Here is a 27,432-nt window from a genome sequence, read left to right on the forward strand (position 1 = left end):
CATTCTTAACCATTGTTCATAGCTTCTTTTCCATCCCCCCGCCTCTCCTTTTCTTTTTCTCCTTTCAGCTTTTCTCCTCACTTCCTTACCTCCTTTAGCAGCCCTTAGAAAGATGTGAGTTCTTAAAAATGATAAATTCAGCTCTTGAGCTGCTGACCCAGCAAACTCAAGATTTGAGCCTCCTTTAGCCAGGCAATAATGGTGCTTAGCTTAATGTCACTGATTCTCTGGTGGGCACAGGATCTCTTTGCTTGCCTTTGACCTTGATAGTCGATAAAGCCTCCTTGCTAGGCTTACCTTTCTGCCATTTGCTGACTTTTTGAATTTATCATACTATTGTCCTGTGCATTAAGAAGTATAAGATCATGCCTCTTAATGCATAGCCTAAGAACTAACTAAATTCAGATATAAAAGGCAGCAAAGTACAATTGGAGCAACCCCAACCAGAATCTCCAACCCCTGTGCTTCCTGGCTCCTACCTTTTTCAGTGGTGAGGCCCTGAAATAGCATAATGAGTCCAAGTGATGCTTTAGCCCATACCTGCCAGAACTCCACTGATCATTGGGATATGAGCTTGACCTGCTACTGCTTGGAGGGCCCCTAAATCCTGGTCCTTCTGGGTAATGTCCCCATCCTAGGCCATTCCAAACCTGACTGGCCTGAAGAGAACCAATATGCATCTAAATCCAACCCTGGGCCTTTTGCGTCACAACACCTCATGCTGTCAGACAAACAGTCCCAGCAGCCTATTTCTTTCAAATTCGTCAAATATGCCAAATCTGAAAATGATGAATTCTTTAAAGGTACATAAGTCCAATACAAAACCAAAATCTTCAACATGGAAATGGAATATGGATTTAGTTACACCACTAAAAAAGGCCAAGAAATGGCATCATAAATCTTTTCTACAAGGTACCAAGACTAATTATACAGCCAGCAAATTTTTCCAAGGACTTTATGTAGGTATAATATTCATAATTGGCACACTCACAATGAACCTCAGAATTCACAAGATTACTTTAACTACTGTGAATAATACATGCATAGGAGGTTAGTATTTAATTTGAAGGCTGGTATTTACAATTCCAAAAATTGTTTTGTTCGGAATTTGTCCAAAATTTATTTTGGAATAGAAGAGAGAAAGAGAGAGAGAGAGAGAGAGAAAAAAAATGTAAAGTGTAATTAAAAAAAAGATTGTCAATTGTCTTCTATACCTTGGACACTTGGGGGCAGCATTGTCCACTGAATAGTGAAGGAAGAGCTTAGAACAGTGAGAATTCAGAAAAAACATCAGGGCAAGCAGGCTCCCTTTAAGAAAAGCTTGTGAGCCTAAGGAAAACTTAATTAAAGGCTGAAGAAAATCTGGCACTCAAGAAAGGCATGGGCAGGGGGGGCAAGTTCTCTTTTGGGGGCTCATTCAGTTTGTGATCCCTCAGTCTGTTACATGTTCAGAACAAATCTTGTCTCAGATTTCTCTTTCATGACAAGATCATGACATAAAATTGACACCACAGACACTACCTCACAGTCACTGCAGCTTCAGTGCCTCCTGTGCTTGGAACAGTTAAAAATGTGCTGGCATCTGAGTAGCAAGATTTTCAACTTGCTCTGTGTCTAATCAGTAATGTACTTATGGCCTGGGCAAAATTAATCGGAAGAGTATCTAGTGCCAGCTTATTGAGTTTTCAGAACCCACAACTAGGGCCAGATTTTCACAAGAGATTTGCTCCCATTTAGACACCAACATAAGAGTCAGATCTTCAAAATAGATCAGCACCCAATATATGTATTTACTTGGGCCACTTAAATGAGCACTGAGCTCCTTTGAAAATCTAGTACTAATGAGCTTGGAAAAAGACAAGAAAAACACAGAAAGTTTTGTAAAATGTGTCCGTTTTTGTGCCAGATTGATTCAACCATGTGTTTGTTATGCCCCTTTCTGTGAACCTAGGAAATCTTGGTTCAAGATACTAGGGGAGGGAGCAAGTGCCCTTATTTCCTGCCGTTAGGCTGGTGTGGGCTAGGGAACTAAGGGCTGGTTTACACTACCATGGTAAATTGATCTAACTTACGCAACTTCAGTTACGTGAATAACATAACTGAAGTTGACATAGTTAGATTCACTTACCATGGTGGCTACACTGCGCTGGGTCAATGGGAGAGCATCTCCTGTTGACTTCCCTTACGCGTCTCAGGGAGGTGGTGTACACAAATCAATGGGAGAATGCTCTCCCATCGATTTAGCATGTTTTCACCAGACCTGCTAAATTGACACTTGCTGCATCGATTGCAGCAGTGCCGATCTACTGGTAAGTGTAGACAAGGCCTAAGTGTGGGATTTTTCCAAAGCTCCTAAAGGTGTATCATATAACAATAGCAGTGAAGCCACAGCAGCCCAGGCAGCAGCTCCTGCTAGCTGCAAGTACATACTCAGAGTCCCAGCTAGGCTTGTATAACCTCTTCTGCCGCAACTTCACTCCTACTTTTACTGGAGCTAGTTCGAGCAAAACTAGCTCAGGTATATCCACACATGTTGCAGTCACACCACTGACCAGAGTGTAGACATACCCTAAGTGGTTTGGAAGCACTAGTCCATTTAAAAGTCAATGGAACTTGTGCACCTCAGTGCTTTGAAAATCTCACCCAAACTTTTCACTTTCAGCAAAGGTGACTGAAAGGGTTAAGCTGTCACTAAACCTTGTTGGTGAAATTCTGAAAGAAATAAGAGAGACCTTGCTCACCTCAGGTACAATCGGTGAATATCTTGATTCAGCTGTGGAAAAAGCCATTAGTCTCTGTTTACTATTTATGATACTAATTCCATATTCTGTGGAGGGGCAAGTGCAGACGCTAGAGGCTTTTCATGTAGCCCATTAGGAGGCAGCAGTTCACCTATGTGTTAGCTCCCCATCCTGTCTCAAAATGTCAAAACACCTGGAGGTGACTCAGCAAGAGAGAGGAACAGATAACAGAGAGGAAATGTTGAGTTCGGTGCCTTCTGCCTCTTGGAAAAGCTGCGGGACAGCTCACTGGTGCAACAAAGAGGGGGAGCGAGAGCATCCAGGAAGCTTGGCCAGGACAAACAAGCAACATAGAGGGAGATGGGAGAACACAGACAAAAGAGAGGCAAGAAAGGAGACAAGGAAGAAGGGAAAGAGCAGGGAAAACACAATGGCAGAGGAGGGATGAAAGGGAGGAGTTAGCAGACAAGCACCAAAGGAAAGGAAGTTAAAGAGGAGAGAGAACTAAAGAATAGGAGAGTGTGACATAGTGAAGGGAGAAAAGAGAGACAAAGTGGGGAAAAGGAAACAAAAGAGCAGGAGAAAAGTACCGCCCAAAAACCAAAAAGGAGGAGATAAATGAGCTGCAGAGCAGGAAGAAAACAAAAAAGCAGTGTTGCCAACTCCATGATTTTATACTGAGTCTCACAACATTTCCTGTTTTTTTAAGCCCCCGCTCCTGGAGTCAAGTGATTATTTGAACATATCCATTTTCATTTTAAAAAAAGTAAGTTTCTAGCCCTTGTGGTTATGGAGAAAAGCTTGAAAATATGAAGCCAGGGTAGCCTAAAGGCTCAGAGACCAGAAGGCAAATAAAAAGCACTCCAAAATTATTTTTAAATCCCATGACTATTAAAGCCAATCTCTTGATTTTTGAGCATGTGGGTTGGCACTACAGAGAAAGAAAATCCACTCTTGTCAGAAACAGTGACACCTGTCTGACGCAGGCAGAAAACTCCACTTCTCTAAAACCTTACTCTGGGTGTTTCCAGAGCAATAGTGCTGGACTGAGTTAACAAGGCTGGACAACAGGAAAAGAAAGAGAAAGAGGAATGACTCTGAACTGTTTCTTGGGGTGGAAGGTGGGGAGAAGAGATCTGCGGCTCCCTGTTCCAGACTGTCAACCAAAAACCTCTGTCAAGTCCCACCCCTCCTCCTGTCATATCATCATCCTCTCTCATTTTACTGAGAATTAGTTGCTGTGGTAAGGACTGTGCTGGCCTAAAATTACTTACCACATTACCAGTGGAATCAATTACATGCCTAAGCAGCCTCAGACATCTCCGCAGCCACGCTGCTAATAACAGCCTTACAAGCACTTCGCATACATAAACCAATTAAATCCTCACTATACTTTACAAGCTGATTACAGTTATCCACACTTTACAGGTGTGGAAACTGAGGCACAGAGAGACTAAGAATTTTGTTTAAGATCATAGTAGTCAGTGGCAGAACCGGAATTAGAATTTAAACGTTCCTATCACCCAGACCTGTGCTCGATCTGCTTGACTATGCTGCCTGCCAGTTACACATGGCTGCTTTGTTAATAGCAATCATGACAAGTGATAGCCCCGAACCTTAGGAGTAGAACTGGGAGGAACATTTTTGATTACATGTAATTTAACATAGATATGCTGTTTTGTTGAAGCTGAAACATTTTGTGAAGACGTGTCAATTTGGACTATATTTTTAATGAGACAGTTCTGAGGTCCAGAGAGAGAGAGAGAGAGAGAGAAAACCAATCCGAATTGAAAACCTGACCTTTTAGCTCAGAAAACAGATATTTTGACACTATTCCATTTCACAAAAATGTCCAGCATCTTTTGTTTTTGTTCCAGTGTGAACAAAAACAATTTGGAAACCCTGATAGTTGTCACAAAACGGAATTGTCCTTCGGTCAGAGCTACTTATAACTTGAACTCACTCTGAGACATGTCAAAAAGTTTGACCACCCTTTTAATATATATATATATATATTATATCTCTCCCTCTGTGGGGGTGTATATATATATATATATATACACACCCCCACAGAGGGAGAGAAAGAGAGAGACAGCACTCAGTATTTGAAATACAGTATATGAAATTGCTCACAGCACATTAAGAATGCTCAGCAACGTGTAATTTTAGGGTTGCACTTTATGTTGTAAGACACATTGTGCTTTTAGCAATCTTTTTTCACTCACTAAGCACACATTATTTGAGTTTTCTAGTTGAGCATAGACCTAAAAGAATCTTGGCTTTTTAAAAGAGGGCCATATATTATCATCAAATACTGAGGTCTCAAATCAGCTGTTATTTGAACACTATCTGCTTCTTTTGAAAGTCCTGTATCATCCTTTCATCAATATTCTTTATAGCAAGCCATGAATTTGGAGGATATAAAACCTACAAGTCCAATTAAAGAGGCTTTACATACAAATTGCATATTCTTTGAATGTCCTTTTTCTAAAACCAGTTCTCTCATCTCAAAGATCTTTTTGTTTGACCTTTCTTCATTTCCTTAGTTTGTTTTCCTCTTCAAGGACTTTCAAAGAATATTTCTCTTCATTCATTTCACCCAATGAAAAATAGTGGGAGCAGTCTCCCCACACCTCTGCTCCTTTCCTTAACCCCCCATCACATCCACAATATCTGCCCTACAGTACAAGGGGGAGCAAAGGTGATGGGTAACAGCTGTCAAACAAGAAAGTTGTGAAGCGGTCTATGTGTGGGAGAGAAATCAAATAAAAAACGGAGATGAAAAAATAATTTACTGTATGTAGCACAGAGGAAAAACTCATGATGAAGTCCTACGTTAACTCACATAATGCTTTCAGGAATCAGAAAAATGACACTGTCAAAACACAACATTAGTTTTCAGAAGCCTCCAGGCAAAATTTTATTTATTTAAAGTTAGCTCCTATTTTAATAACAAAAAAGTGGCAGCATATTCTACATCAAAGAAAAAACTTTTCCTAATGTTTCCATTCCTCTTCTGAAGTACGAAAGCTGAAGTACCAGAACTGTCTTTCTCTAAATAATTATGTGAGTGTCAGGATCTCAACCTGTGAAAGCTTTTTCTCTGCAATGGGGATTCTACTATAGAGACTCATCTCTGGCACTGCTTAACCTGAACATCAGCAGGGCGATATTTTGACTATTTTTATTTAAATCATTAGTTTTAAATGAGATCCATAACAATTAAAGAAACGGCCTGTGTCCAAACCATGGATCTGAATGTCTGTGTATTTTAGTTCTTACATCAAAGATGAGAGCAGTCAAGGGTCATCTCATAGGATTTTGCAGACGCCAATTGTCCACCCAATCTCTGTGATTAGTCACTCATTTACAGAAAAATGGCAAATAAATGGTGGTTCCATCACTTATCTCCCACTTTTTTCTCTTACTTTAGGGCACCCCTTCTGCCCCAACTTCTGGAACCATTGTCTCTGCTGATTTGCCCACACATGGAGCATGTGGATTAAGGGCAGTTTTGCATTACCACTTTAAAATCTTGTTTTAAGAACTACAGAGATATTGAAATGCATTTAATGATCTTTCTCTTGGATACAATATTTCTTTTTCTTGGTCCTTGGTATATTAATATTTTATTGCTTAAAAACCACTAACTAACGCTGAGGTGGCAGGCCATGGCACATTTCCCCAAAGCCACCTGATAAATAGAGAGCAGTCATTCTCCCAGGTCCTCATTCCTCTGGGTTTATTCTTGTTTATTTTTGGCTTTTTGATTAGTTCTTAATAATACCTTTACTTTTGGCACTTGCCTTCTTTCTTGTCTTCTTTTCTTCATTGTCTCATACCATTTAATGCTCTCCGTTTGAACCTCAGTGGTCATGGCATTAGAACTGTGCAAAATCTCCTAAGTTTGGCTGCACTGGTTTTGCATTTGAATGAACCTGTTTTTTTCTTGATCTGCTCTCATCACAAACTCATAGGCAAGGTTTTGGTTTGAATGTCTGTTCTACAGAGTGGGATTGGGTCTCCACTCTGATGTGACAAGAGAAATCTGATGTCCCAGAAATGTATTTCTCCTGACTAATAAAAGATGGGAACTACAGAAGGTGTGGCTAGGCTTCTGACAGAAATAAGCCTTAGCTCTGACCCAATGATAGAACTCTTATCTCAAAGGAACAACATTCTTCTTGAAAAAATTGGGAAATAATAATGATTTGGCAACAGAATAAAATATGTGAACATTTCTCAACAGGAATTATGAAGGAATGTGAAGGTCTCTCCCTGTCAGAGTCAGACGGACAGGAAGAGGGGCTCACAGCAAAAATCGGTGGGTGGTAGAGTCTTCTTTTCTGAGTCACAGAAAATAATAAAGTTTCATGGTTGCCATTGTAGCTGTAAGGTTGCAGTACATTATGTGACAACTGTGCTTCTGGAGGTCTGACCAGTGGATTTGTATAGTTTTGCTCCACAGTATATAAGGTTTACAGTCTCTGATGATACTCCCTTATGCCCCCTATATGCAGCAGACCCACAAAAGGTAATCTATGTCCAGGACTTTCCAGGCCTGTGGAGAGAGGGGCTGGTTGTGCACGTTATGGCCTACAGTGTTGTGTATTGGTGCTCTGTGCTGTTAAATACCCCAGTGGTGGACAAAGGGAATCTTGTATACATAATTTGTAAATGCAACAGATTATCATGAATGTTCTCAAGATCTTTAGCTTTATGGAGATGACTCCTCCTGTGACTGCTTCAGATAATATAGCAAACCAGACTCCAAACTTTCCAGCTGGTGCACAAGCAAATTGGTGGTCATGATCATATTCATGATCATTTTTTTTTCAAAGATATCATCCACCTTTGACTTGGATTTGTGCATAACTTGAAAAAGACTCAAGATTTTTGAAAAAAACAGAGAACAGAAAAAAGAAGCATGACCTAAATTCAGCTCACTGCAACTTTATTTTGTACACCATGTCTTTCAAAATGCTTGCAAAAGGCTTCAGATTGTACACAATGTATTTCACAATCCTTTAGCATTAAATAATACAATTACAAAGATAAACAGCAATGAGACAGCAAATTTAGGTTGGACAGTCAAAGGTAAAAAATGGTTTGAAGAGATTTCAAATCGCATAGAGAGTCAAAGGGCTGATGAAACAAGAAGGCTGCTCCTGGTTGAATGAGCTGCAGGGAAGAAGGCTCTCTTGTCCATCAGTAATCAGATTTTTTGGGAGAAGAAACCAGTGCCTGAAGAGAAGAGGTAGGCTGGAGGAAGTCAGTCTATGGAGGTTTTCAAAAAGGAAGGTGGGAAGTTTTGAATGTGATCCCAAAATAAATGAGATTCCAGCAATGAGCAGCAAAGAGGAAAATGTCAGGAAAGTTCAAACAGACAGGTATCAAAAGAGAAAAGGCAGTAGTAGGAGGATCAACAGTGGGCAAAATCTACCCATGAATTAATCATACAAAAGATGAAGCCAAAAATCCAGAGCAGTGAGTCACTGGTAAAAGGGCACTTGCATGAAACAGAAGGGTGCAGTTCTCAGGTACCCCGTCTGGTTTTTAAAATTAAATCTTAAAATATGTCAAAAATATTCAGTGTTCAGATGAGAGAAAGTTGAAAAAAAAAAGCCTTCAAGATCTCAAGTCTGTATTTTGAATGCTTGGCTAATACATCAACACTGGCTGGCCTGCCAAAAATATTAAAATACAAGTAAAGACATCATAAATTAGTAAATTGTCAAGTGTTCTTAATATGTATTCCTGGTGCCAGACATACTTATAATAGTAAAAACAGGTTACCAAAAAAGGCTAAAATATTAGTGCCAGCTACTAGTCAGAGAGATCAGAATAGTTTTATTTTCACACACAGAATAAGTCGGATCTGTAGAAGCCAACGCTTTCTCAAAGAAGTGATGATGATTTAACTTTGGACACACAAAAAGTTTCTCTGTTTAGGATTTCCGTGTTCATTTGGAGAACTTTATACCATACAGTACAAATCTTCCATTAAATCAATGCATTCATTTGTTTGAAATACAAGTTGTATTCAGTCACTGTATTTTGATAGAGTACAATATTGCACATAGGCAGGAGATAATGGATTGAACAGAATGTCCTTGAAGGAGAATATTTGCTTCAGATCACCTCTCTTATACCCAGGAGATATTCTGCTTCCAATGCCTGCAAGACTTCTGAAAGCTGGGGGGAAAGATGCACCAACGCTATGTGGTGTAACAAATCAGCTCTTGAATCACCTACCTATAAAATCTGAAAGGAAAAAATATTAAATAATCTCTGCTTAAAATATCTCAATGTCATTCTTTAACCTATTTAGGAAGATCAGCTCTGGTGGCTTTATGGAAGCCCAACCATGTGTACTGTACAAGCTTAATGGTATTGTAGCCATCCAGCTTTTGAAATGAGTGAAACACAAAGTTATTAAATCAGTTTTTTCTCCTGCAGTCCCACTTGGTCATTTCCTTTAAGCTTATTTCTGTGCAATTAAAGAAATAGGTATGCAGATTGTTCTTAAAAAAGACAGAAGACAAAGTTCTCTGATATCTAACTCTGTAACCAATACAAGAAATAGATCTCACCTATTTTTTTTAAAAAAAATCTCATAGTATATTTTGAGCTCTTGGTACAGAAGAAAAGGGAGACAGCAGAACTTAAGTCTCTAGGTTACATTTTAAAAAAAAATCATTTTCCCCGACTGTTAACACAGCTTTCCTGTTGGACTGAAATGTGTCTTCCCCGCATTTGTGTTTTCAGTACTGGAATCTTCATCAGTGTACCTGTTGTATCATAACATGAATAAATCTTAAATTTTCCTAGGGGGTTTCATAAAAAATCAAAGAAACAGAAGAATATGTGTGCATGTGTGTGTGTATAGAAAAAACCAAAGCTCTCAAAACCAATATCTTACCTCAGCATATGTATTTACACACCCAAGATCAAAACCGGTCTAGGTAAACTCTACAGCACTGTCAATCCTATGGTAAAAGTTACATTTATACATTTCAGATATTAGCATCCTTTTTTCTCTCCCACTTCTGCTCTCTGTGTAAGGCCCCCCCCCTTTCAACTAACACTCTTTGGTTACAAAGAGACTGAAGAAGAGCTCTATGAAACTTCCCATTCACAGCAGGGCCAGGTAGTTATGCTGAAAGTACCAAAGCATACGGCAGATAAAAAGGTGTTAAGACATTTCCTTCTGTTATAAAAGTCATAGGTCTCTATATGAAGCAGCATTTTAACATGTGTTTCAATATTGAACAAATTACCTTGTTCATATTTAAATCTCAGCAAACCCAGCTTCTAACCTCTGTTACTTGCATTACAGCGAGGAGGTATGAAGTCTTTCAAGTTAGCACCAAAAGACACAATTTCTTCCCCCCCGCCCCCAGCTATTCACAGAGAAAACATTTTAAAGCTCTTCTAGCTGTTTCAAGAAAAGGAAAGAATTCCTGGCTGGAAGCATTTCTTGGACCAATGCATTGCTTCACCACTTTTCAGCACCTATACAAATTATCGACCCAGTTGGGGGGGAGGGAGGGGGGGCTAGTTTGAGGCTTGAAATCTTGACATCAGACAAGCGCGACATCTTTGAGAACAAGTATCCTGTCAGCTGAGTATATATTGTATCATTCACTGTAGTACAAATGCTAGGATAACGTGTATTTGAATGCCTTTTCTAAGGTCAGTATGAACAGATTAATGAGATATGGTACAGAGATGGGCAAATTGGTACCTCTTCTCTAGTGCCACGTCTCTTTTTGTGTAAAGTTAAAAGCACTCATCCTCACTTGAAAGGCTTTGCCTCCATCTCCTCTCCCACTGGTCCCCACCTTGCGCCTTGTCGTCTGGCCACTCTTCACATTGCATAAAAGGTGTGTATTTTAAAAGCTAGGGAAAAAATGTGCTCATTGAAGCTGAATGTGGTGAGTGCTTGTCTGGCTGGCCAGGAGAAAGGGGTATTGCCCTTTCCTTGGACACCTCTGCAACTGGGTGGCAGAAAGGTTCACCTGGATGGAGCAGGGAGGAACTTCAGTAGCTAGACAAGGTGAGGGAGAGTCCCCTTTGGGAGGAGGGGTGTTGTTCCAGAGAACCCTCTCTCATCGCAATTGGGCTATCAACACCTAATAGTCCCTATTTCGTATATTGCCCCATTCATCTCTAGCGCCTAAAGTGCTTTACAATATTTTAAGGTATTTATCCTCACCACTGCCCCGTGAGGTAGGAAAACATTATAATTCCTGCTTAATAGATGGGGAACTGAGGCACCGAAAGGCTAATGACTTGGTCATAAAGGAAGTCCATAGCAGACAGGGAATTGAATTTTCGGTCTTGAAAAGAATCAACCTTTTGGGGAAAAATGGACTGGAAGCACTGATTGAAAGAGGGGGAAGGAGTGAGCTTCACCAAGAGGCTGCCACCCTTCTGTCTCCTGGGAGTCCAGGATCCTCTATGACACTGTTAGGCCTTCATTGTCCTGATCCTGACACATGTCCTGACCACACTGGCCTAAGAGATGACATTGCCACCTCCATCAGCTTTGGCTAAATCCCAACCACCATGTTGTTGTCATCCCCGTCTCATGTGTGTTCTTTTCTTTCCCCATCTTATTTCTTCTCTTTCCTATCTCTATCCTTTTTCCTTCTGTCAAATAAGGGTCTGACTCAGCTGGCCCAGACGGCATAATTTGCAACGCTGCCCTAAGCCTGTGACCACAGAAGTAGATAGAAGTTATGCCCTAAACAGCCTGACCCTGGTACAAGCTAGCCAGGTCTCGCAGTGCTCAGTAAAACTCTGTGCCATGATTCTGTTTTGCAGTGAGGTGCAAATCAGAGGTGCAAGTCAGAGTCAACACCAGAGATGGAAGTTGCATTTTCCATCTTTGCTGTTATTTTTTCTCTCCCCTTTTGTGTGTGTTTGTCTTGTTTTGTCTTTGAGAATATGGGAGCAGACTTCAACAGCAGCAGCAGCAATAACAACAGCTCCAGCTCATCCCAACTAACTTTTTCTTTTCCTGCCTCACCCCCTCTCCGAAAAGGCAGTTTTTACCATCTTTAACACTATCTAAACAACCACCAAACAAGGGGTTTCCTTCTAAAAACTCTCTCCAGCTAAAGGAAAGGGAACAAGGGATATTGTTAAAATGAAAGCGGTATTTAATATTTCACATTTCAAATGCTTCGACCGTTTCTCCTTTTTTTGTTTATATCCTCAATAAAAGGTTAAAAGATTTGAAATGGTGTGTTTGAACTAAGCAGGCTGAGATCTGTGCACACTAAACCCCAAACCTTGTTGAAAACTGTTTAATGTTGGACAGTTTCAGGGTCATGTTAACACCTTTGAGTCTTTGGGCCAATTTATTCCACCAACATTATTATAACAGGTCTTAGGCTAATCAAAAAATGACACTGACTATTCCTAAATGAATGTGTTGATAACAGCACCTCCCTGATACCAGACTCTTTCCCATTTTCTCAGGGAATGAATCAGGAACAAGAAACTTAAGTTAAATCTGTCTAAGCATCTGTAGCGTGTAATGATATGTAACTACCTCTGTGTCTTCCCCCTTCTTTCAAAAGCGTTTGAATGAAAACAAACTAATAATTGACTAACAAACATTTTACACATTATGAATTTAAACAAAAAATTACCCCAATTAGTAGAAAAAGCTTCAGGATGAGTTTTTAATTATTACAGAAAATAGCTGTGACCAAAACAACCCTCACTTAACACTGTGGCAACTGTACTGTATTTTCTTGTGTGGTGAGAAGGAATAATGACAAGTCTGACTCCCAGATCACAATTAGCACAGTATGTCAGATATACAAGGCAAGAGGCTACCAAGGAAGATCCTCTCATTTTTAGTCACTGGCTCTGTATCAGCTGCCAAATACATAACTGGGCATTGGAAGAAAATGAAGCCACAAGGCCAAAATCTCCTCTCAGTCACACCAATGTAAATTTGCCATCATTCAATTGACTTCAGTGGAGTTATTTCAGACTGACGCTGGTGGAACTGAGAGCCAACTGGAGCCCTTGTATGTGTAGTTCCTCCAGGAATGATTACATGCCTGATTGTGAATCAGATTATATTTTCTTAAAAAAATAATCTTCCAAGTGGAACATTAGGGAGGGAATTCATGAATGTGTAACATGGAGATAAGAACATCACTCTTTCCCCAAGGTTTAGTTTTACAGGCTTTGCCTGAGGATGGGCTTTCTCTATAATGCCTTGGAGACTCACGCTAAATCAAGAAGGCTAGCTGTACTGTGCTGACCCTTAAACTCATTGAGGGTGAAATTCTAGCCCCATTGAATTCAATGGGAGTTTTGCCACTGACTGCAACGAGGCTGGGATTTCACATTTAGAGTCTGGTCTCACTTCACCAAAGGCAAAATTCCCACTGACTTTACAGGGAGCTGGTTTGGGCCCTTAGGGAATACCAGTAGTTCTGTAATGAGAGTTCTACAATGGACAGAAAGTCCAAAAATACTCTGTACTGTTTCTGGAAAACAGGTGGCAAATGCTGTGTTCTTTGACAATGAGAATTTGAATAAGCACTGTGAAAAAATGGAGACTGTGTCCCCTGTTATTCTGATTGATTAAATGTGTGTTATGACTACTCAGGTGAATAACTATTCACCAGCATTGGAAAAGGCGGGGGGGGGGGGGGTCACAATCTGGCCAGGAGTAAGAAATTCAGGATCTGATCTGAAGTCAGTGTATCCAGTGCAAAATTAATGTAAGAAATAACCAAGATTGTATTGGAGCTCATGTACTGATCCTCCAAACAATGGCTGAAAATGACAACTGGTCTAGTGTGCCCAAACCTTAGCATTCCAGAGTCATTACCATCTCCTGTGAGCTCCTTGTTGTTATTAGATGTCAGAAAACACTTTAGATCTGAGAAAAAACAGGACAGTATTTTGAAACAAAATCTTTATTTTTCCTCCAAAGGCGGAATGTGTCATTTATCCTCAGGCACTGTCCATAGAAATATTAACATTTTAAGACAGGCTTGGCCCAAATCAAGCAATGTACACCTTGATGTTTAATGACAATATTCAACATAATCAAGATCAACTCTTCTCTTCACTCTCTTCTGGGTGGAATACATGCTTTGATATCAACTGATCACTTATAAATGACTAGCTCAGCCAGCATGCTATATGAATAGCTTCCTTTTCAGGTAAATCCTCTACAGGTACCAGAATCAGAGCTGGAGTCTTCTCCCCCAGCTGATCTTCTAGGTTATCTTTCAGTCCTAAAACAGGAACAAAATGAATGATGAATACCTTCTGGTTTTTGTGTTATAGTCATTAAATAAATGCATTTTATACTGTAATAAGTGTGTCGTCTTAAAAATGACTTACATATACATTTAAACAAATCACTAATTTGTAGGATTCTGAATATCATGGAATCATAAAATATCAGGGTTGGGAGGGGCCTCAGGAGGTCATCTAGTCCAACCCCCTGCTCAAAGCAGGACCAATTCCCAACTAAATCATCCCAGCCAGGGCTTTGTCAATATCCCAAATAGCAAAGGTAACAGAGGTACTTAGCACATTGCCGAGTTTCAATTTACCCTTACCTAATTTGTGACTTGGGGTGGTGATATGGGAGTAAGTTTAAATTCAGTTACTGTATGTTCTGAATGTCTCTTTTACTCTTCATATTTGAATATTCAGCACATAGCTCTCTATAGCTACCAGGTCAAATTCTGTTCTTTGCTGCACTTGTAGAACCCCACTGTGTTAAATGTTGCACTGATGTATCCTGGAAGAAATGTGCCCCACTGATTTTTTTTTTAAAGTGTTTGCAAGTCATCTTTAAAATCAACAGAAGTACTGTATACCTTTACTGCTATCAAATCATAGAAATGTAACAAATTACATTAGATATTTTGCATCTCCTTATGGAACTGTCCTATAAAATGTAATGGGGGTAAAGCCTCTAAAAGTCCAGAGAAGAGCAACAAATATGATTAGGAGTTCGGAGTTAATGATTTATGAAAAGATTAAAACAACTAACCACAGAAATTGAAGACTAAGAAGGGATGTGCCAACAGTCTACAAAAGTTTAAAGGGTACAAACATTGTGGAGGGAGTGGAATTCATGGGATGCATAGAGAGAGTGTCTCATTAGAAGGCTAATGGAATGGAACTAAGGAATGGCAAATTTAGGCTGAATATCAAGAACATCACATATAGCTTTGCTAACGAAGTGGTAGAAGCCTTGTCACATAGCACATTTAAAACTTGATTGGAAAAAGTGCTAAAAATTATACTGAAGGAACCGATCCTGGGCTGCAGGGTTTAGGTTTTAATAGGTCTTTTCTGTCTTTAACTTCTGTGATTCTACCGACACTTCAGCACATTAAACATTCTTGACTAGATAAACAGTGTAAAGAGGGCAGAACTTAAAAGTTTTATGGCTTTTCCCACTGAATGTGAGGCTGTGAATATATAGTTCAATCAAAGTGTTAACATGTACTCAGTGAAATTGTGGCCCAACTGAAATCAATATGAGTGTCACCACTGATTTCGGTAGAGTCAAGATTTCACCTACCATTTTTACTGAACAGCAACAGAAGGAATACATCTTAATATCTTGCAACATATAATATATATGTTATAAATGTAGCAACCAGAGGAACAGACTAAGACTACTAAAATGCTGCTGTGTTATTTTGCATTGAAAATTGTTGACATTAGAGATGAACGTTGACAGAGGTGAACCTAAGATCAATATTCACCGCAGGGTCAAAGGACTTCATGTTCTGTGTAATAAGCAACTCAATCTATGTATCACCGCAATTCAGTAGTGACACACTGATTAAGGGTCAGTTGGCATTTCTATTCCAAACTCTGATTTTTGAGTGACTTCATAGCTATGCTGGCTCAAAAGGCATTGGGTCAAAGTATGCAGAAAGTTGTCAGCTCAATGAAAAAGAATTACATTTTAAAATAGGCTATTTTTATTTTATTTTTGGTTTTTAGACAGTCAGAAATCATTCCTTCTGCCACTTTAACTTTTCACAGGTTGTAGCTCAGGGCTACCACCACAAAAAACCTGGGTATCGTTTTCAAAACGGATATTTGGCAAGGAGGTAGTTCTCATAGTGAACTCAACTCTTTTGGCACTTGGAGGTGACCCAAAATATTTACTTTGGAAAACTCTCTGGTGAGTTTTGAGTCAGAAAGGGCCACATTTTCAAAAGATGACTTTCCTTCCTGTTTGTGCAAATTGCAGTTGCAAAATCTGCACCCAAGTTTTTCACCTTCAGTTGAATTATGGCTGAAAATCTGGGTACTTGGACCTCTCATTGTTCTATTACAGGTGAAAATCAGGTATTTAGATGGGAAGTATTCTGTTTTGGATCTGTAGCTCATTTTGTCAGTCTAAAAATGTGGGGGTAAAAATCTGCAGGTGCAAATTTCACTGGCAGTATGGGAGGATGGACCTCATGCCTTCTAAAAATAAAACTGTAAGCCAAAGTATGGGGGGGAGAGAAGCACAGCACTATGAGTGAAATTGCGTCAGTTCAAATGGACATAGCTAATTCATTCAAGAATACAAAGGCTACATCTTTTATCTGTTATAAATAAAACAATAGTTGATCCTCTAAGTCCTTTCTTCTACTAATTACACCATTTTAATGATGTGGCACTAATAAAAACAAATCCTTAAGGTTTTCAGCAAGCTATGCTTTAAGATAAATAATAACTCAGGTCAACATTATTTATTATTTTTTATATTAATTAATTCTTTGCTTAAATGGCTAAGATGTCAAGTAGCTTTTTATCAATACTGAATATCGAACCAATTGTTCACTTGCATGTCGTTCCTGTAACTAAAAACACAGGGGAATGGTGGCCGATGGTGGTGGTGTGTGTATATGGGGGAGAAGGGGGGAGGAGAATGGGCATGTGTATTTGGGTGGGGTTGGAGGAGGGGGCTAGGAGGAATAAATATACTTCAGCGATGATCTATGCTAGTTCAAACGGTCTCTTTAATGTGCCCTGCACCAGACTTTTGAAGTCTGATAGAAAATGTAGTGATTTATTTCAAGCAAGCAGTTATCAAAGTGATAAATACTGTATTTTCATTTTCAGTCACATGTAACTCTTCCCATCTACTTGGTGTTACCCCAACGCAGACAAGAGCCTAACTCTATGAGTGCTCTCCACACCCACTGTGCACAACAAGAATTGAGGCATGGGCCCCAGACTGTCACCAGGAATTTTTCTACTTAAAGCAGGAACAACTGAGGGACACATGAAAACACACAGGAAGGTGGACACAACTGGAAATGGAAATAAAATTGACTCAAACCAACAAAGAAATCAACCTGTGCTATTTGTTCTTACTGTCCTTTCGGTAACAACAGGAGATAATTCAGATCAATAGTGTAGTGACCTTTCATACTGACCTAATACCCTTCACATTTTACCTTGGCACTTTCCAACATTATAAGTTATTGCTTTTAAAGGTGGTCTTCATGCTAAACTGCTCCATGAATGCAACAGCATCCTTTTATGGAATCAGTCTAACCTTTACAAAAATAGTCTTTACACCTGCACTACAGTTGACTTTAGTAAGACCCTCAGATCCTCTTCTGCAGTCCTTACTTGTATGAGCTGAAGCCAATGAGACTGCTCACATGGGCAATGCTTGCAAAACCAGGGCCATTATCCTGATACTTTTAGTGGTAAGCAGCTCGTTATGGGCGAGAACTAGCCTGCACTGAAATGGAAAATGGTAGCAGAAAGATCATGTGTTTCACCCAGAACATAACAATCTATTTGATGTTACAACTACACTCTTCCTTCACTTTGTAATCAAGAAGATATTGTTACATCACTTAGTTCAGGTCTTTAAATCCCTGAGCTAATAAAACTCCATTGCTTCAGCTGTGTGGATTTGACATGAAGCATGTACTTTGAAGAGAAGCCTCAGAGGGGATCAGGTTCCTAACAGTTGACTATGAGTTCCAGTCCCACAAGATGTAACCCTGGTACGCAGGGCACTTAACCCTTCGACCAGTACCAACATGACTATTCAAAAAGTATTGATGTCCCTAAATCCCTGGCAGATTGCAGACAGTTCTTGTCTCCCTTGAAGCCAAAGAATATGGCCACTAATGGGATGGATTAAAAAAAAATATATACACACATTCAGTCTTCGCCACATGAATGTAAAGCCACAGAAATGGTAGAATGTGATTGAACTGGACTGAACACTGTTAAATACATGATTAGCCTCTTGTTATGGATCATTTCCATTGATCTATATCTGGTTTCACCGCACAGTTTAATTAAAGCTGTCTGGAACAAGCCTGTTCCCTAAATGAGCAGGCAGTGCAATGAAAAGCTGAAACATGAGGAAGCTTGAGGCCTTTAAAAAAAGATTCAAGTGACTGTCTTTATGGCTAACAACAGTAGCAGGGAAGGAAAATACATTTCAGAAAATTAACTGGTTTTACTGCTGTTTTGTACCAGGCCAATATGCCAGAGAAATCAAATAATTTTTTTCCCAAGTTTGTTCTTAAAATAATACAATGTGTTTTGGGTAAATGCAGAAGTTCAAAACAAAATGTGTACAACCTACTTGCTTGATTCGGGCTAAAATCCTCTTGCTCAGAATAAGCACTGAGCCTATTAAATAAAAACACCTTGATAGAAAAATCTGATGAAAAATAAAAACAAAATAAAAGTAAACTGTTTCCTAAAGGATGATCTGCAGTGATTTTCTCCTGCAAAATTCTAGTTTTCTAAGGAAAAATCTGGACATTTTATATACTTTGATACTTAGCTTTTCATTAGCTCCTTTATTATCTCTTTTCCTTCACTGTCCTACTGATATTTTTAAAATCAGTCGTGTTGGACATTCCCCTTGAAAAGTATATGGGCCAGATTTTCAAAAGAGCTAAGCTCCCGACAGCTGGGGGCAGCTTTTCGAAAAAGCTCTGCTCGCATTTTGGTACCTAAACAAAGTGTTCAAAAGGACTAAGCACTCTGCAGGGGGATGGAAAATCTGGCCATAAATACATGACTATATGTTCTTATATTTTTATTCAGACTTTTAAAGTTGGGATCATAAGATCTGGCAATCAGGAACACTGAAGCAAATACTAGAAGAAAAGAGGATCTGACAATTGCTACACATGGAGAAATGCGATTGGCGAACAGGCCTGGGTGCCAGTAACTACTGATTTCTTATCCTGGTTATAATACCAATTATCCTCGGTCTTTGTGCAAGTCACAAAGTCTCTTTGTATGTTTCTCATCTGTAAGATGAAGCTAATGTTGATTTACCTACCTCTCATGGGAGTTCAGTGGTTAATAATGGTTTGTAAAGCACTGTATATGTGATTATTATTATTAAAATATAATTTTACATCAAACTGCTTTACATATTTTAATGTGTATATTTGGCACTCATGAGTGGGGCAGGTTTGGCACAGTGGAGGTATCTAGGTGCTATGCAAGCTTCTTCATACCACACTGCTAATGCACTTCAATTCTGAACTTCAACCACTCTGGTGTTCCCTGCCTGCGGCTCTGCTCTAGATCAGAGGCTACCAATCATGCCGAATTGTTATGTCATTTTCTGATGTGGTGGTGTGACAAATGTCCACCAGGGATTAGGGTGAGGCTGCAAACTCATTTTTAGTGGGAGCTACACTAAATTAGGATTTAAGAGTAGGATGCCTGAAGTAAAAGCATCAATCAACTTGCCACCTAACTTAAAAATCCAATCTATGTTGTGAAGATTTCACAAGTTGCTTCAAAACTGCTATCATGTTTTTCTACACTAACATTTCATACATGATACATTTTCAAAAGTATCAGGTCTATTTACAAAAATGCACATGCAAAAAAGTAAAGCTACAACTGCAGATACAGTTACCGTAATTATATGTGGAAATGGGTCGATATCACTACAAATAGCCGGGCAGATGCCAAAATAGCCATTTAGAGATGCATGTCTGTTTTCATGAGTGCAAATATGTAGCCCTTAATATTGTGCTTTTGAAAAATTGTCTCATCACATTTTTATTTATTTCTTGTCTATGGACCCATCACACTTGTGTGGATTCTTGCTGCTACAAAGTTTTCCCATTAAACCTGTTTCAATTAGAACAAATATATCTCCTTTTCACATAATCATATGGCAGATGAGAATAAACTTTCAACAGGAAGGACCAGGGCAAATTCTCAGAGCTGCTGCACTAGTGATTCAACTTATTCCCGGTTCAAAAGGATTGTCTATCTTCTGTTTGTACGACACTGTGCCTGATGGGGCCACAATTGTCACTGTGCCCTTTTTGGGCACTACCAAAATGCACATATTTATTATTATATGGGACCACAAGGGCTTTAGGAAGAGAAGGGGAGGTGGCACAGAGAGACAAATGATTCTCTGTCCTCCAAAATGTCCACTGAACAGCTGAGGGTTTCATCCTGCCCACCCTGCATGGGCTCCATATCCATCCACAAAACAGTGGGGTGGGACAAGGGCCAACATCAGAGGGCATCACTGCTCTCCAGTGCTGAAGGACCTTAAAGGTGGCCTCCAGTCTGACCAACTTCCTTTCCATTCTGCTGAGATGGGCGTAGGAGAGAAGGGGGCATGCTCAAGGATGTGGCGAGTGTGAAAATTTACAAGAATCTTGCTCTCCAAAGCTGAGTCACTTGGCTGAGAAAGTGGGATTTTTTGTAGCTAATAAATTTTTCAGCATCTTAAAGACATTGAACAGAAAAAAAAAGTTATTTTTAGAGTTGGTTCAATTGTGGGCCTGTCAGCTTTGGCAATGCATCTCTTTTATCAGGCCACCAAGTTAATTTGTTTTGTTTTTAGAGTAAAGTTTGCTTAAAGACCAGTTTCAGAGAAGTTACTGACTGGGGGTGTTAATTAGTGCTTTGCAGACTCTGCAGGGTTTGGTTTGTGATCATTTTCACTTATTCAACCCTGTAATTCAAGTCACAAGGAGATGGGAGGGAACCAACCCCGTTCTGTTCATTTGAAGGCTTGATTGTGACTAACTCAAACCTCTGAGAGACTCTCTCTTCCCTCCCTCCTCCTTGGGGGCCCTAGCTCTGTCCCTCTTCCAGACAAAATTAGTAATAGCACTTAGACTTATGTAGAGTTGTACAATTTCAATGTTATGCACCAAGATACACCCTAAGAACATCCTCTGATGATGTTTTCAGGGGCAGTGGTCCTTATCCATAGATCTTTGAGGGTGCCATGTAGAAGCTTCTCTCCTCTTGTATTTTTGTGGGAGTGTGGTGGTATAACTGTAAGACCAGGCCACTGCCCCACCCCTTCTAGGGAGGAGTGGGTCAGCGAGTGACCTGAGCCCACCCTCAAGGACAGGAGGGGAAAGAAACACTTTTCCATTCCTGCTGCTGTCACACTAAACACAAGACCACACAGTAGTGTGAGGCACAGGAAGCAGAAATGCTGAAAGAGACAAACGAGAAGAATAACATAGGATAGTACAGGGTGTGCGTGAAACTTGGAGAAATGGGATGAGATAAGTGAAGGGATGTGAATATCAAGAAAAACATCCTGACAATGAGATCTACTAGTATGTGGAGGAAGAAACCAAGTCACATGGGACATTTAAAATTAGAGTTGACAAAGTACTAAATGATATACTATAGAGAACATTCCTACATTGGGGGAGGATTAGACTAGTTGACCTAACAGGTCTTTGCCATCTCTAATTCCTATGATAGACTGGCTTGAGGAAGAGAATGAGGCTGGCTGTAGGAGGAAGAGCTTGAATAGAATCCCATGATTTCCTCTGCTGTCTGATATCGTATCCCCAAGTACACAGACATTGAGATTTGATAGGAATGTTTCACAAAGCTCTAATATCAATGTGCCAGGTGCACCTACAGTGCTGTAGGAGTAAGAAAATCAAGCAAGATAACCAAAATGACACATCTTTCATAAGGATATTTTAAACAATTGTAATTAGAATCTCAAATAACATTCTTAAGATATATATGCCCCATGTAGCTCTCTCTAAAGATATGTAAAACCATCTTCCGTAATACACACCGCTAGTCAAATTAGGTATTTTATCATGCACACCAATGGCAGGTCATAGAAAGAAATGTGACTCTTTTAAAGATAAAAAAATGTTTGCTGAGCTCCTCTGCATATTAGTTATGGCTATTTTTTAGTAGACAAAATTAAGTTCTAGCTTTGATAATCAGTTTTTCAAGCTGCTGGCTGTAGTTTAGAAAATAGCACAGCAACAGCATGTAACAGTCTTTGCTGGTATTCTTCGTTGTTCCATATTTAGCATTGTCCTACATAAAGGTACTGTAAATAGTCAGCCTACACAAGGTTAAAAATGTGCACTCTTGTTTAAAATGTCATTAGCCTTCTACACTGAATAAAGAAACACTTAAACATTCCCTTCCAATACTCCCTGCGAAGGCTAAATATAATTTCCAGGGGAAAGGAGGAACTGAACTTTAGTGAGTATGATTGTTCCGGGAGCACCAGAGCTGAAAAGTGAAAATTTCCATTTTTTCTAAAGGCATGACAGAGTGCAGAAATCACAAGCCTATTTTCTTTGTATACCACCTTCCAGTGGCCTCAAGACCTATATAAGGTTCTCTCTCTCTCTCTTTAACAGAAATATGGTTACTGAGCTTCTAAGCTGTGTTTAGTCTCTGGGGAGGAAAGGGCATAATGCTACCAAGTTGGGACGAGGTATGAATGGAGACAGATTATTACAAACCTTTACAATAGTAAGGACCAATTTTTCAGTTAGCATCTAAAAATCACTCGCAGTATTTGCACCACTTGTTTGCTCACACAGAAACCTGAATTTGCCTGTGCAGATGGAGCAAGCTGCATTACTCACCACTGGTTCACACACACAACTACCATGCAAATATTGTGGACATATTTTTAGCAATAAGTTGAAAATTTGACTCCCAAATTATCAAATGAAATAGCACATGTGCAGTGATGATAACACTTGCTTTTTCACCTCTGGCTGAGTTACAACTGCTTACCACTGCCCAGAATCTCAGAGCACTGACTGTCATGGAAATTACCTGGAACAGATTTGCAAAATCTGGGACAGTTGGCAGCTATGCCCTTTAGGTAAGGGTTGGGGAACATTGGTGGGGCACTGTGTAGGAAGCTCTGCTTGTGCCTGCTGGTAAATCAAGGACTTTTATCTCCAGAGCTGTCAATCTGGCACCTTTCACAAGTGTTAAATTCACTTACATATTTTTTAAAAGAAGCTGTCATGAGACATACTGAAGCAAATATGTCCTTCAGTGGTTACACATGGACTCAGTTGTAACAGTGTTTGTTAAGTGCTTTGACATCCCAGGATGATACGTTCTGTATAAATTCAACATTTGTTGGTTTGTTCATCCACTTTGCTAAGTACTCTCTAAAATCTGTAGACTTTGGAAACTTCAGACTGGAGATAATGTGATCTAAATTGGACCACAAGAGATTCATGTGTAACTCTGGCAAAAATTACATGTATGTATTTGGTGGTAGACTTTAGTCTACAAACAACAGAAAAAGTGTCTAAAAATATTTTATGGTTCAACAATTAATTCTTTTCAATTGTTACAGAGAGGACCATACATGACAAGCTGTACAAAGAATGCCTTGTATTCTTCAAATTAATAGGTGATAATGTAAAATAATACTGATAAAGCAACACTTTTTAGTTATTATGCCTGAGCCTAAGGCAGTATACATTAGAGCTACACTGATTTACACCATCAAATGAACTGGTCCATTATTTAGAGTTCATATTTATATATAGTGCCATGTGAAAGCTAGAGAGGTTATTTCTAGATGTTTACTGTTTTGAAGATTTAAATCAATCAATCTACTGCACTAGAATAAAGAGTATACAATGACAAACCAAATAAACTACACTGGAGCATGTAAAATACATGAGTAGGTTGTTGTAGTTATTTTCTTTTGATCCAGATCTGGCTGCATGGCACAGTTTAATCAATGTTTTCTGGAAAGGGGAATGGATGACTCAGGAGATTGGTCCTGGAATATATAGCCTTCCATCAAACCCAGAACCAGGCTGTTAGTGACTGAATTCGTTACTACTGTATCTCATGACTTACATGAAGTAAGTTGGAGGAATCTTGATTAAGTTACTAGTGAGAGTAGGCAAATATTTCCTAAATATTACCTATATTTGAGTTTGGATAAATAGATCAATTACTGTCCAGCACAGCTTGAGCACCTGGGTCCCATTTTGCCCCCCATAATAAAGGAAGGGGAGGTAGAGAGAAGAAAAATCTTTAGCTCCGATCTTATAGCCTCCAAGGAGGGGGAGTGAAAATCACTGCACTGGCATCCTCCATGGAAGGAAGGGGAAGAGCAGTGAAGATCTCACACACTTCATCAAAAGCTAGGACAGGAGAAGTCCCTCCCCCGGCTTCCAGTAAAGTGAGACCTATTAGTTAGATATATACTTGGAGGAATGGGATAGGGGGAGGTATACAACTGAATCCTAAACCAGCCAAATACCTGGAGGTGGCCTGAATTTTCACCAAGTACTGATTGCTGAATTGCCAAATGTTGGGCTGTATTCACACACCTAGCTCCAAATTATTAGTAATATAAATTGTATGACAGTAGTGCCTACAAGCCCCAAACAAGATTGAGGTGCCATTGTGTTAGGCACTGAACAAACACATAGAAAAACACAGTCCCTGCCCCAAAGAACAAGTAAGACAGAGGGTGGAAGAAAGGAAGTATCATCCCATTGACATATGAGGAACTGAGACACAGAAAGATCTTGTGATCTCCCAAGATAACACAGGAAGTTTGTGGAAAGCCAACAGCTGAACCCACATCTCGTGTCTCCGGCCAGTCTGCTACATAGAAGACCATCCGTTCTCTCCTGATTGATAACCTACGTGTCATCCTTGCTGACAGTCTCAAGAGAATGGTTAAGGACCTTGGGCCTGAACTACCTTGACTCCAGAGGATTATCTGTTCTATAATCTTATGAGAGCTTAGAAACCCAGTATTATTTTATATACCAAATATTAGATTATACAACAAAAGGCTGTACAACTGGAGAAAATGTGTAACAAAAAAGTTAAGAAAAGACAAGCTTCCTATGAAGTTGCAATTATAAAAAAGATTAGCACCATATTGTACGGATCTCAATCACATATTTTTAAAAAAGGACTTCTATGAAGAATCTTTTAGCATTATTCAAATTATACTGTCTGGCATAATTTTTGCAAACTGGTTTGATTTGTAGCCACATGTATGAGAAAATTAACTACACTATCATAAACAGAGTATTCTAAAAATAGATGTAAAAAACTGTCTGGAACTGACCTACTCCCTAAGGGCTCTTTTCAGCACAGAACACAATTTCCATATGTGCTGCTTCTGTGACTCAGCACCAACAAAGACAAAGCAACATCAAACTGTTTCATGACTCTGGCCCAACAGAATTACCAGTTCTGGAGCCTTAAGCCACATCTCCATGAATAACTATAAGTGGACGTTAGCTCAAATGGATATTGGATTAATGAAACTAAGAATGCTCAGAAAGAAAACTGATGTGACGTTCTAATCACTTTTAAGAAACATGAAGAGTAAGTGATGGAGAAATGACCTTTATCTTGGGTAGGAAGATTCCCCCACAAACAGAAACTCAAGCCATGAGGCACAGTGAAACAAGATTTTGTAATGTTTTTCTACTTACTTTCTGAAAAGATGTGATCTGTGGTACAGTATCTGGTTTTAACAATCTAGCAGTACTGCTAGAGGGTACTAAAGTGTCCAATAAGAGATGTCAGTTTCAAAGTAAAGCAAAGATGTCGATGTAACCCTCTCTTTGGTCAGCACTGATACTATATGCCATGGGCCTTAACTTGTCAGTGAACATCAAACCATCTTGTATTACAGAACATGGTAGTGAGGACAATCTACAGAAGGCTCTGGAATCATTTCAGAATGGGCTGGGTTCTCCATACAACACAACTTTATCTCAGCTGAATTAACTATGATTTTTTAAAAAGTTTCTCTGGGCCCTTAAAGGTTATTTTTGAGTTGTACTGAGGTAGAGAGTTTCATTGGAATGAGGTATACCTCCTTTGCTTCTGTGCAGAAGGCACACATGGAAATGAAGCAGGTTTTTTTTTTTGCCAAATCACTTTGCTGGACACAGTAACATCATATGCAACCTGCCATGAGATCATCTGTGGTTATTAAAGCCCTAAAACTGAAAAGGTGATACATGAAGAAACTTAAGATATTTTTGTTTAGTTTTAAAAAAATCTACCTGTTTTTTTTTAAATTTAAAAGTACCAGAGAAGCAGAGAGAAAATAGTTAATAATATTAACTGGATCTGCACATGTGCATGTCAAAGGCTCATGCAGAATAAATCAATCTCGGTAAGATGCTTTTTCTTCTAGTTTTAGCAACTAATTTAGGTAAATGTGCAATTTTCAATCGATACATAGATCTGCATCCTGATTTTAAATTACTGGTTTCTCTCTCTACTAGAAGCAATAAAACAAAATATTAAAGTAGTAAACTATTTCTTGAAAATATAGACATTGGTTATTTATTTTTCCAGCGTTCCAGCTCTCTCTCTCTCAGGGGAAATCTGGAAGTTTTAAAATCATTCACTGATCCTTAGCTTTGTCACCATTCTCTTCCCCTTTGACCTCTTAGACATTTTTTGTTTGCTGTAAGAACTCTACTGATTTGTTTGCAAATTATAAGTCCTATTGTGCCTTCCTTTTTCTCAAACCACTGGCCAGTATTTTTTAAAGAAATCCTCATTTTCAAGGCCTGCTGAAGATTTAAAATATGCTAAACTGGGCAAAAACTCTGTGGTAATCAGCACAATACATTTTACACTCCATCATAATCATTTTTTTCTGCCTTTATGTCAATAAAATCTTTTCCCCTTTTTACAATGGTTTACAACTTAAATAATTTAATACAACAGTAGTTATATTTTTATTGCAAGCATATAAAACTTGTACCGTAAGTCCCTTCCATGCAATGCATTAACCAAAAAACTGACAGAGAAGAAGGGGAGCTGATGATTACTAAAACTGTAATTCAGTCTTGATATTTTGAACATGCCATAAACTGCTTCTGCTTCACTTGCATACTGTAGATACTGTCAGAATTTCTCAAATGAACTCCTTCATTGTATTTAATCTCTCCTTAGCTGTTATTTTACTGTATCTACTATAGAAACAAAAAGGACTTCATATTTCATACAGCACCTTCTGTAGAATGATCAGCTAGTGGTCCAGTGGAACAGGCACAGGAGTAAGAGTCAAGAGATACAGATTCTCTTCATAGCTCTGCTGTTGACTCGCTGTGAGACTTCAGGTAAGTCAGACAGGCAAGTTGAATGAGGTATGTAAGGACATGCCTAAATTTACTCCCAATGATGTAAAGTGTGCTCAAGTGCCTTGCTGAATCAGGGTCTTGGTTTTCAGAAGTGCTGAGCACCTGCAGCTCCTATTGCTTTCAGTTGTAGTTGGGGGTGTTCAGCACCTCTCAAAAACAGGCCTTTAAGCTCTCTGGTGCCTCAGTTTCCCAGCCTGTAAAATGGGGATAATAATACTTATCCACTTTAGTCAAGTGCTTTGAGATCTACAAAAGAA

The 27,432-nt window shown here is 39.2% G+C and overlaps 1 protein-coding gene across 7 annotated transcripts in view; it reads right to left on the reverse strand.

The window, feature by feature from the left end:
* Positions 1 to 13,708: 13,708 nt before the first annotated feature.
* The window catches only part of DPH6 (diphthamine biosynthesis 6), a 380,184-nt gene continuing 366,460 nt past the window's right edge, over positions 13,709 to 27,432 (reverse strand). For all 7 annotated transcript variants that reach the window (XM_039533241.1, XM_039533240.1, XM_039533239.1 and 4 more), the window contains one exon: positions 13,709 to 14,017. In XM_039533241.1, the coding sequence (XP_039389175.1) occupies positions 13,902 to 14,017 (116 nt within the window). In that variant the 3' untranslated portion in view covers positions 13,709 to 13,901. The remainder of the gene's footprint in view (positions 14,018 to 27,432) is intronic.

The sequence above is a fragment of the Mauremys reevesii genome, linkage group 4, assembly GCF_016161935.1.
Source record: "Mauremys reevesii isolate NIE-2019 linkage group 4, ASM1616193v1, whole genome shotgun sequence".
Classification (NCBI taxonomy): Eukaryota; Metazoa; Chordata; order Testudines; family Geoemydidae; genus Mauremys; species Mauremys reevesii.